We start from the raw sequence: 12,495 nt of genomic DNA on the forward strand, positions 1-12,495 counted from the left end.
GACTGAGCCAGCAACCAGTAATGCAGACAGCTGAGCAATGCACTTTAATTGAGAAACGAGCAGATGTCGCCAGGGAGCTAAGTAGGGGAACAGCACTGTAAAGTACAGTAAACAAAATGACTGTATATAGAATTTGCCTCACAAGTCTTGAATATTAACCAACAGTGTACTAAGTAAACACTTGCATTCAGCTCCACTGTGCCACTTTCAGAGGTGTTAACTGGAAAATGTCTTCACTCCCCTATAGTTGTAAAGTTGTATGGAGGATTGCACATTCTCAGCAATGAACACAGGAGTTTTGTGGATGAGCAGAGCTGACTGTAAACTGGCACCTTATTAGACCCTGGCGTGTGACTTTCAGACCAGCCCAAAGGGTACAGTCCGGCTGTGCAAGGGGGGAAGGCCTAGTGGGGTGACACCAGACGGAATACAAGGGGCCACTGTGGGATAAGGATCCAGTCAGGAAGAGCAGGGAGAATGAAGCCCCCAGTATTGTCAGTGGTAGTGGCGTTGTGCCGCCGCTACCCACCACGTGGTAGGCGGTGAGAGGATAGTATGGCCATTAATTGCTGGATTTCAATGGAAGCTTCTAGCCACATGGGAGGGGGAGGCCATATCTCCGTCAGGGCATTCTGGTACCTGGTCTTTTGGGGTGGGCATACCCCCAACTATCTGTGCCACAGTGGGGGGCGGCAGGCAGCACGAAAAGCAGGGACTCGCCCAGTCAGCAAGCGTCATTCCTGTGCAGCACTCCTGCACCCCGCAATTCCGGTAGACTGCCACGGCCGGAGGGCGACCTGTGAGCAGGGAACTTGTAGCGGGGCTATGGAAGCAGAGCAGAGAGGCCCGATAGCAGTGAGGAGGAGGCAGCGTCCAGCTGCAGGTACGTATGGCAGCAGCAACCGTGTCTCTTCCCCTGTGAGGCCTGACTGTTTAAAAAGATGGAACACGGAACTAGCCAGATATCCCTCCAATGAAGTACCTAGCAAAAGGATTGCTTCTGTACGGAGGCCAGTTCCACTAGGCATTGCTCCTACCTAGCCAGAATCCTGCTCCACACCGATGAGGGGAACACCCCAAAACAGCTGTCTGTGGATTGATTCCTGGCTTTGGTATGTCCCTGGTCATATCACCAGACTCATAATTGAGTTGGATATTGACTGAAGGGGCCCCTTAATATGGTGGTTTTTGGTGGTCTCCATACAGGAACCATCCCTTATATCTGGCTGGTCCTGTGTAACTGAGGCTCCATGGACCTTTTTGCATATTTATGTTTCCCAGGGGGCAATGCACCTAGGATTTCACTGTATTGAGCGCCTTAACCAGCAGCCAACAGTGTCTTCTTTGGCTGGTCTCCCTGAGATCAGTGACCCATTGTTAAAAACAGAACTAAATAAACACATAGGGCCCTAAGCCCACATAGGCTCCCTCTATTTTGTGGCTTCCCCTATTGACAGTATAAATAGTGTACTCCAAACTAATGAAGAAATAATATATAAAATTTTATTTTTATTAAATAACAATATAAAATGTATAAAGTGTATCCAAGATATGTATATTAAAAACACAGTTAAAAACAGTTGGCGGGGAGGTAGGTAACATAGTAACATAGTAAATAAGGTTGAAAGACGACAAGAGTCCATCAGGTTCAACCTAGGAGAATCCTACTGTGTTGATCCAGGAAGGCGAAAAACCCCTATGGGGCAGAAGACAACCGCCCCACCACAGGGAGAAACTCCCCCCCCCCCCCCCCCGACTGCAATGGCAACCAGAACAATCCCCGGATCAACGTATCACCAGAAATCTAATGCCCATAACTTGTAATATTATATTGTTCAAGAAAAGTATCAAGGCCTCCCTTGAACTTATTTAATGAATCGGCCATGACAACCTCATGTGGCAGAGAGTTCCACAGTCTTACCACTCGTACACTAAAGAACCCGCGTCGATGCTGATGATGAAATCTTCTTTCCTCTAGACGTAGAGGATGCCCCCTTGTCATTGTTACAGACCTAGGAGTAAAAAGACCACTACAAAGATCTCTGTACTGTCCATTCATATATTTGTACGTTGTGATCAGATCGCCCCTAAGACGTCTTTTTTCTAGCGTAAATAACCCCAAGCTTGATAACCTGTCTTGGTACTGTAAACCACCCATTTCCTTAATGACCTTTGTTGCCCTCCTCTGCACCCGCTCCAGTTCACCTATGTCCTTCTTATATACCGGTGCCCAAAACTGTACACAGTATTCCATATGTGGTCTGACTAGTGATTTATAAAGAGGCAAAACTATGTTCTCATCTTTAGCATCTATACCTCTTTTGATGCACCCCATTATTTTATTAGCCTTGGCAGCTGCTGCCTGGCACTGATCACTAAAGTTGAGTTTACTGTCCACCAATACCCCCAGGTCCTTTTCGGAAGTAGTTTTACCCAGTGTTTTATTATTTAGCACATAACTGTACTTATTATTTCTATGGCCCAAATGCATAACCTTACATTTATCCACATTAAACTTAATTTGCCATTTCTCCGCCCAAGCCTCTAGCTTCTCCAAATCCCTCTGTAATATGATATTATCCTCCTCTGTGCTGATTACTTTACCCAGTTTAGTATCATCTGCAAAAATGGAGATTCTACTCTGTAGCCCCTCTACAAGATCATTAATAAAAATATTAAAAAGAAGTGGACCCAACACTGACCCCTGTGGTACCCCACTAGTAACTAAAACCCAATCTGAATATTTTCCATCAATGACCACCCTCTGTTTTCTATCACACAACCAGTTACTTACCCATTTGCATACGTTTTCCCCAAGTCCCAGCATCCTCATTTTGTAGACCAACCTTTCATGCGGCACAGTATCAAATGCCTTTGAAAAGTCCAGATACTCAACATCCACAGCCTCCCCCAGGTCCAGTCTATAACTTACCTCTTCATAGAAGCCGATCAGATTAGTCCGACAGGACCGATCCCTCATAAATCCATGCTGGTGCTGCGTCATAAGATTATTTTCATTAAGATACTCTAGTATAGCATCTCTTACAAACCCCTCAAATACTTTACCTACTATAGATGTTAGACTTACGGGCCTGTAGTTTCCAGGATCACTCCTTGACCCCTTCTTGAATATTGGTACCACATTAGCTATGCGCCAGTCCTGTGGAACAATCCCTGTCGTAATAGAATCTTTAAATAATAGGAATAATGGTCTGTCCAACACAGTATTTAATTCTTGCAAAACTCTAGGATGGATACCTTCTGGGCCCGGTGACTTATGGATTTTAATGTTTTTAAGGCATTTCCCCACTTCTTGTTGTGTTAGGCAGGTGAGATTTATGGGAGGATTAACATTATCCCTAGTCATGTCGTCTGTTATGGGATTCTCCTCTGTGAATACAGTAGAGAAGAATGTATTTAGTAGATTGGCCTTTTCCTCCTCCCCCTCCACCATTACACCCAGATTATTTTTGAGGGGACCAACATTTTCGGTTTTAAGGATTTTTTGGGATTTGTTTTACTTTCTGTGGCTATCCTTTTTTCTGTTGCTATTTTTGCTTCTTTTATTTGCGTTTTACACATTCTATTCTTCTGTCTATAGTTGCTCAATGCTTCCCCACTACCTTCTTGTTTTAGTAGTCTGAATGCTTGTTTCTTATCATTTATTGCACCCCTTACAGCTGAAGTTAACCACATTGGATTTCTCTTATTTCTACTACGTTTATTCCCATATGGTATGTGTCGTTCACACGATTTACCCAGGATGCTCTTAAATATGTCCCATTTTTCTTGTGTACTTTTATTTCTGAAGGCATTGTCCCAGTCTATGTTCCCAAGGTCCTCTCTTAGTTTTTGGAAATTAGCCTTCCTGAAATTTAATGTTTTTGTAGCCCCTCTACTAATAATTTTATTGAAGGATAATTGAAAACTTACTATGTTATGGTCACTATTACCTAGGTGACCCCCCACCTCTATTTTTGATATTCTGTCTGGCCTATTGGTTAAGATCAGGTCCAGAAGGGCCCCCCCTCTTGTTGGTTCCTCTACTAGTTGGGAAAGGTAATTATCTTTTACTATTTCCAAAAACACGCTTCCCTTCCTGGAGCTGCAGGTTTCTGCTTTCCAGTTGATATTTGGGTAGTTAAAGTCCCCCATAATAATGACTTCCCCCTGCTTCGCTGCCACATCTATTTGTCTTATAAGAAGATTTTCTGATTCTTTCACTATACTTGGAGGTTTATAACTCACTCCTATAAGAATTTTATTATTCTTCGTCCCTCCCCTTATTTCTACCCAAAGAGACTCCACATTATCATCACATATATCCTCCCGCAGAATAGGCTTAAGGTAGGCCCAGCAGTGTTAGCACAGGCAACCCAGATCTCCCCCACAGTCAGCCAGGACAAGTCAGCAGGTTGCAGGGACAGGATTCTAGTTGGAGCAGACCTCAGTGGAAAGAATGGCAGCAGGATTGTAGGATTGTATCTCAGCTCTGCCCAGTCTTTTTAACTGCTGTTTACTCAACAACAGGTATGGCACTTTTCCTCACCCCTTTGGTTCAGGAAGTTAGCCCTCTCTTTCCGGGTCACGGACGGTTCTGGAACCCAAACTGATGGTTTTCGTGTACCTTATGACAGACATTTCTGGAAAATTTTCAAGGTGGAATTAAATGCACATTTTAATCTTGACTCACATTTTTTCTTGGCATATTTGATTGAGTATTTTCACTTTTCCCTTAGGGTTGGAAACTTTATTTATAAAATGGATGTGAACGCCTTCTCAGCCTCATATTCACATCCCCTTAGCCGGAGGTGTAGCTAGCTTCTCCTGCACCCGGGGCAAAGACTTAGTCTGGCAAACCCCCGTACATACACTCCATGGTGTTGACAGCCGTAACTGCGCACTGGACTGAAGGCCACTCTTTAACACCTGCACAGATCTCATTTTTATTAATGAGATGCATACAATAATCTTTTTTTTTTTAACATGATTTGACCAAAAATGTGCAATTTTTTCTAGAGGACTGCATTGACAGTGTTCCAAACACTGTTTAGGCCGTGTTCACACAACGTCTTTTTATGGCCATGTTTTGCCCGTCTTTTTGCTTCACAATGACGGCTGTCAAAAAAGACGAACAAAATATGTCAGAGAAAAGTCATTGTGTGAACACAGCCATATAGTGGATCCAAGCCCCACTCTAAGACCCACTCTAAAGCTATGTTCATACATGGTATTATGATCAGAGTTTGTAGCCAAAACTAGGAGTGGAACTGACAGGACAAAATTATAATAGTAAGATCTGCACAGTTTCAGTGTTTCCAACCCATTCCTGGTTTTGGTTGAAAAAATTCTGACCAAAAGACTGATGGCTGGCAGCATTCACGTTCCGTGTTCGCTCCATGAATCACGCATGACATGGACTGTGAATGCCTGTCCTCGATTGTTTCTCTGCACGGCATGATGTAACAATGCAATGAATCGCCAAGGCCCTGTAATAACAGAACCATGCGGCTCTGGGCTCCCAGGCTTGTTTATTGCAGCTGCTGGCATACATTGCTACGTTGCTCTTTAGGTTGCAGAACTACAGCCCCCATCATGTCATGCTGACAGTTTGTGATGGGGGTTGTAGTTAAGCAACATGTGGCTCTTCAGCTGGCAGACCACAACCCCCCCGCCCTCCATGAGCAGTTAGATTACCTTTTCCATTATTCTGCAGGCCGGGTCGGGGGAGATGGGTCGTCTTTTATCGAAGCTCTGAGCAGTGAGGAGAGATTTCCTGCTACTGCAGAGGTCAGTGCTCTCCTCTGCCATGTGTTGAGTCCCCCTCCTGCTGGAGGAGAAAGCTTGGTTTATTGGCAGAGGATAAGGCATAGAGGAGGGGATAGAGCTAAACAGTAGTAGGAAGCTCTGCCATGTAACTTCAGGGGCATGCTGGCGCCTCCCCTGGTCTCTGCACCCGCGGCAGCTACCCCCTCTGCTCCCCCCTCCCTACGGCCCTGCCTTAGCTACATATTCACACCCCCTGAGCCTGAGTCACATCCCTTCCGCCTTATATTCACACCCCCTGAGCCTGAGTCACATCCCTTCCGCCTTATATTCACACCCCCTGAGCCTGTCACATCCCTTCCGCCTTATATTCACACCCCCTGAGCCTGTCACATCCCTTACGCCTTATATTCACACCCCCTGAGCCTGAGTCACATCCCCTCCGCTTCATATTCATACCCCCAGAGCCTGATTCACATCCCTTCAGCTTCATATTCACACTCCTTGAGCCTGATTCACATCACCTCAGCTTCATATTGACACTACTTGAGCCTGATTCACATCACCTCAGCTTCATATTGACACTACTTGAGCTTGATTCACACCCCCTCAGCCTCATATTCAGCCTCCCCCCAAGTCTGTTTCACATCCCTTTTTGAAAGGAAGTTCCTATCCATCTAACTATTCAGGAAAAAGTACCTAATTTCCCATTAGATCACTCCAGACAGCTTTCAGACATTTCCCCTCGACACTGATATCCACCCTCCATTTTTCTCTGTATGTGCCCCATGCTGCAGAAACTACAATGTGTTCTCTCTGTGGGAGACCAGGAGAGCAATGATATAGTAGATGAGTCTATAATAATTAGCATCACAGTTAGCTGATCACACTGCCTTCTGTGAGCAAGTTATCTTGTATGCTATGTAAAGGACTCTTGACATCCACTTTTCTGTGTGTAAGAGCTACAGAGAGAAAAAGAGACAAACTAACACTGGATGTCATAATACTCTATATTGTGAATTAAGGGACAGACATTTTATGTCATTGATCTACCACTTGCTACACTTGACTGTTAGCAAGCGCAGTGTGATGAGACTCCATCCCCTCTGTCTGTGCAAAGCCAGGGGCACCATGTAAATGTAAGCTCCATTAGGAAACCATATCAGAGCGGAAATAGGAGTCAGTGTGGCAGAGAACACATGTATGCCACATCAGTCAAAACTGATACACAAGGCATACATAATAGCCTCTGGATTATTTTCTAAGAATAGTCTGTGCCTCACTATATAAGGAAAAAAAATCCCAGGACTTCAAACATTTCTCCTGCAGTATGACTGGTTTATGTCCTGCCAAATTGTTTCTATGAGCGTTTTATTTTCTTTTTGCTAAACAAGTGTGAATAAGTGTAATATTTCTGCTTTATCACTTACAGTTAGGCAACGTCCTACAGATCCGCTGCTCAAGAAAAAGGGCCAGGAGCTTCAGTTACAGTTGAATGAGCTGGACAAAAAACGCAGGGTGAGAATGGAGGTCTGTGATTTCTTTTTTCTCTTTTTGAAGGTTATTTACATTGGTTGTATACAAAAGGTCTAGTAACTAGTAAGGCATTTGGCCCTGGCCTACAATTTTTATTTTTTGCTTTGTGAAATAGTTTTTTCGTCTTGAATTAACCTAGGTAAAATGCTTGCCATGTATACACTGAAGCACTAAAGTTTTCTTTTACGTTGCTCTTTTCTCCCTAGTTGTACCCTACTCTGTACCCTCTCCCTCCTTCCCAAGATCCTCGCCACCCTAGGGCTTCTAATAGTGCAATGTAGTTAAATAATTTGTTTTATATTCAGATGTTTTCATATGTTTTGCACGAAGAGTTCCCTCTACTATATTTTTTTACTTTTTTACTGCATCTTCTAATTGTCTGTCTTCCTTTTCATTGAATAAAAGTTCTAGAGCCATATATGCATTAAAATGCTGTAACCAGTTTTAGCCAGCTGTAGTTGCAGTTAAGCCATGCAGCTATTCTGTTGCAGAAAAATCTGCGAATAAAAATACTTCTGATTGTGGATGTCTCTGAAGCATGCGCATGAATTTCTGCATGTCCCATTTAGATGCATGGAAATGTATGCAACAAATCTTTAATTTGTAAACCTAAGTTTTAGTGTGGCTTCACAAAGACTGATGCCTGAGTGCTTTTACCAGGTCTACATATGTAATGTACATGTATTAATACAAATGTGTTGCATTAATTAATATGATTTATTTTGTGTTTTAACAAAAGGAGATACTTGACCAGATAAAACAACTCCTAGGACTGTGCGAGACCCTTCTTGCTTTTCTCCAGCAAGAATTGACTGATTGGCTTCAGAGGCAAAGGTTATATTGCATTGGTGCTGACACAAACACTTGTCTCAAGGAACTTGAGAGCTGGCAAGTAGAAAAATATAAACCTCTTTTGACTTTTTTTTTTTAGTTATACCAGTTTGGTTTCTTTAATAGACTTTTTTTTGGTTGGCCCTCTATGTTGATCTAACAATTGAGACCTTCCTTTATATAATACATTTTGGTTTTTAAATATAGCCGAGTGGCATTAGTGTCAGCCATAGGTGTGATGTGCAACAGCTTCTTTCTCTCCATGTCGTATATAATACATTTTTGTTTGCTTTAAAGAGTTACTGTGTGCCGTGGTCATGCTATGTGCTCTTGACACAGCTCATTATGAGGGATTGGCTTGTTGAGGAAACATTCTATGCATGAGCCCTATATTAATAACAGGGCTCTTGTTCAAAACTCCTCAGGAGTGGTATTTTTCCCTGGCAACCTGATCCACTGTCGTGTAACCCGAAATACCTAATCGGCATATTTTGTGGGTTTTCTTCCCCTGCCTTTGAAAATTGCTAGCCCACCCTGAGAATAGGCTATCAATATTATCAGAGTGCTGCAGCCTCCTGCATACCTGCATTACCATTCTATTAGTAAAGGTGGTACAGGATACTGCAGCAATGTCCCATTCAAGCGAACATTTGAGAGTATTTGATCGTGAATTTTGAGAAATTAATTTGAGCCAGTGAAACGACAGAACAAGGAATATTAAAATATTTTATATGATTTGGAATTTGGGCAGTATTCTATCCAAGCCTAAAACCTTGTATCTTTATACTTCTTAAAGCGAATGTACCAGCAGATCTTTACATTAATAGATTGGCGCTGGCACGGGGATGCCAGTGCCGCGGTGCTGCAGTCTGGTCTATTCCTGGTCACCAACCTGAACCACTGGAGGTAGGCCTGCCTGCCCCCACTTTTTTTTTTTTAATCAGAATAATTTTTATTGGAAAAACTTTTTTACAAAAATTTTTTATCCCCATACAATCACAAACTCCCTGGAGGGCATACCCTCCAACCCGCTCCCTCCCTGCCCCTCCGCCCCCATCCCCAGTGCCTCCCTCCCACCCCCCAAACTTTCCAACTCCACATTCTATATAAACATAAATAAAGTGCAACGTTCCGAAAACCATGTCATCACATTTGCAGCATGAGCATTCTCGAGCTACAAACGCACTGAGCTCAAATTCACCGACTATCTACTGGCAAGTGGTAAACACAAATTAGTAACATATACCATCTTTTTCTACCTATGTGCGGCTTAACTCAACTTATGCGCGGGAACCTGGGGGCGCGAACTCAGGCACAGCCATCCACCTGCCCCAAAGCTTTTCAAACTTTTTGCTAGCTTTTCGCTTCTCATATGTGTATTTCTCTATACCAATTAACCAATTAACCTTTCCCACAAATTCCGATACCGAGGGAGGGGCTTCATCAAGCCAGTGTTGGGCTATAAGCTTACGTGCCATAAACAGGATACGAGCTACTGCAGTCTGTTCCCCCATATTCAATGCTAGGTCATCTACATAGCCCAATATATACACCAGTGGGGATTGCTGCAATTCCACCGCATAGGCTTTGTGTATGGCTGACGCCACCCCTCTCCAGTAGCGGAACAGCTTGGGGCATCGCCAAAACATGTGTAAAAGACCCCTTTCATGGACATGACACCTGGGACACATGGGTGTATCCCTGACATTAATACGAAAAAGGAATTGTGGCGTGCGATACCGCCTGCCCCCACTTTGACTAACCCCTTCCCTCAGCACCTGCGGCATTGGCATCCCCGCGCCGGCACTGATCTGGTAATGTAAAGATCTTAAAGCGATGTACCTGCTGGTACATTCACTTTAACCTTTTGAAAAAATGTAAAATCATTTTGGTTAAAGAGATCCCAATATTGATGGCCCATTCAAAAAGTCTGATGTTGATGGTGTTCCTTTGCACCTTTCTGATGTTGATGGCCTATCTTCAGGATAGGTTATCAGTATTGAGAGTTCAAGAATTCCCTTTAAAGGGGTAATCTGTCATCACTTTAATGCTGCCCAAACCAAACGTTTGGGGCGGTTCTCAGCTGCCCTGTTTGGGCATAGGGAGAGATCTATCAGGGCTGGTACAGGGAGGTACGGGGATATGCCACAGAGAACCACAGTGAAGAAAATAATGACAGGTTTCTTTCAATGCTTTTAAGGAAGCAGCTCTATAAAATATAAGTTTTATGCAGAATAAGGTTTGGGCCCTCCGTCACCAGTGTCCAAAAAATTATTCATGCAACATGATTCAGTAGTAGCATTTCTTAGGGTTTTGTATTAAAAACCTTTTGTAAAAATAATTATCTTAAAACCTCCTAAATAACCCTTTCTACTTGTTATTCAGGGTGACAAAGACAGTGGAGGTATTTTTCCAGTTGAAGCGTGTTCTGTGTAAGCTTAGTGAGCTTTCAGTGCAGGTGTCATATGAAGGAGACCCCCTGAAAATTGACCCTCCAAAACTACAAGAAAAGCTGCTTGAAATGCTGTTGTGTCTTCTACAGAGGTAAAGTTAAGCCATTGCGCTATATATATATATATATATATATATATATATATATATATATATACACAATTTTTTGTATCAGATATTCTGCCAACCTTAGCCAATTAAAGTAGAGCAATCTTCTAAAATCCTCCTAAGATAGTTCATAGATAGGGCATAGATATTATGAGTGACTCCATCTGTATTGTGGTGGTCTGGAAAAAAAATCACAGTCAAAACTGACAATAAGTGCTCTAACAATAAGTCTTTATAGGAGATTTTTTGTAATAAAAATAAAATTGCTACAAAAACATGGATCCCATGTAAATACACCCTTATGGTGAACCTCTGCCTTTTTAATGTCTAAAACTCCATGCTGATTAATGTTTAAAGGGTTTTTACAGGCTAATATGATTGATGACCTATCAGTGTAGGCCATCAATCACTGTTCTGCGGCCACTGCACTATGCAGTAAATGGTGCTGGAAGCATTTTGCTCCATTCACTATGTAGTGGCCAGGTCTGGTAACTGCAGATCAGCACCTGTTTACTTGAATGGCAACTGAGTTGCAGTTATACAGCGCCACCACTACACAGTGAACAGAGTCCCCTTTATCTGCCCCCATTCACCGTGTAAGGCAGATGTGGAACAGCTGATTGGCAGGAGTGTATCCAGACACCAGTCCTATATCTCCCATGCGGCTCCTGTAAAGCAGATCTCTGCTTATGTTAACAGAGTAGCTGCTCAAGAAAAAACACGTAAATTGGAGCAGTTGCCAGCAGCAATAAATGGGCTAGGTTTTTTGGATTATGTTTTTATCCACCACCTCTTGTAAACTGAAAAATGTGTTGTTGCCTTTAAATGTTTAACCTTTTCCTTATATTTTCCCTGTCAGATCCTTTGTTGTACATAAGCAACCGATCATGATCTTTCCATTCAAGAAACCCTTGGTGCTGAAAACCAGTACACAATTCTCTGTGGGGGCCAGGTGAGAAGTGAATGAAGTGACAACAGATGTTAATGTTTAGAGCTGTTAAAGGTGTGTTCCGTAAAAATCAACTTTTCCCCTATCTACAGAATAGGGGAAAAGTAGGAAATCGCGGGGGGTCCAACCTCTGTGGGCCCCCCAGCTTCTGTGTTATGATAAGAACCATGGGTAAGGCACATGGTCCGCATCTCTATTCATTCAGAGAGCTGGGTATGCCAAAAGAACGCTTTACTCTGCTTTTTCCGGCGCTCCATAGGCATAAATAGAGCCGGGGGTCACGTGCCGTACCCGCGGCTCTAATCATAACACAGATGCTGGGGGGCCTTATATGGAAATCGGCAGGGGGAACAGAGGTCGGACCCCCGCAATATTCTACTTTTCCAATATCCTGTGTATAGGGGAAAAGTTGATTTTCTTAGAATACTCCTTCAAGGTACATACTAAATAATACAAGTTGAGGTAGATTTAGGTTATTATATTTTCAGGCAGAATGCTACAGCCATTGCTAATGGCTTCTGTGAAATCCCATGGGTATTTCTCAGGTAAGATACCTGCAGTCTAGTAGCGCCTCAATATGATACATAGAAATACAGAATATTAAGGGCAGAATAGAGTAGGGGGAGTGTGTCAGACTACATTTACACAATAGGATTTACAGTGTGATATACAGCTTTCAGCAGCTATTCCAAACTTCTATCCTGGATGTTTTGACTTGACATTTTTGGTGTTGTTCTTGGACTTATGGTCTAATGTTTTAATCTTGCACTGATCATACCAGAACAGACTAATAATTGTCATTTGGCGATCCAAACATTAAAAACAAGACCTTGGAGGCAGGAGGCCATACTGCT

At 42.9% G+C, this 12,495-nt stretch overlaps 1 protein-coding gene across 2 annotated transcripts in view; it reads left to right on the forward strand.

Moving 5' to 3' along the window:
* STAT2 (signal transducer and activator of transcription 2) overlaps positions 1–12,495 on the forward strand; it is a 53,089-nt gene that overhangs the window by 26,099 nt on the left and 14,495 nt on the right. Inside the window, exons 7-10 of one of the 2 annotated variants that reach the window (XM_069970469.1) lie at positions 7,199–7,296; positions 8,042–8,190; positions 10,519–10,677; positions 11,552–11,644. In XM_069970469.1, the coding sequence (XP_069826570.1) occupies positions 7,199–7,296; positions 8,042–8,190; positions 10,519–10,677; positions 11,552–11,644 (499 nt within the window). The remainder of the gene's footprint in view (positions 1–7,198; positions 7,297–8,041; positions 8,191–10,518; positions 10,678–11,551; positions 11,645–12,495) is intronic. The other variant, XM_069970470.1, reaches the window with a different exon arrangement.

Source organism: Dendropsophus ebraccatus, chromosome 5 (genome assembly GCF_027789765.1).
Source record: "Dendropsophus ebraccatus isolate aDenEbr1 chromosome 5, aDenEbr1.pat, whole genome shotgun sequence".
Classification (NCBI taxonomy): Eukaryota; Metazoa; Chordata; class Amphibia; order Anura; family Hylidae; genus Dendropsophus; species Dendropsophus ebraccatus.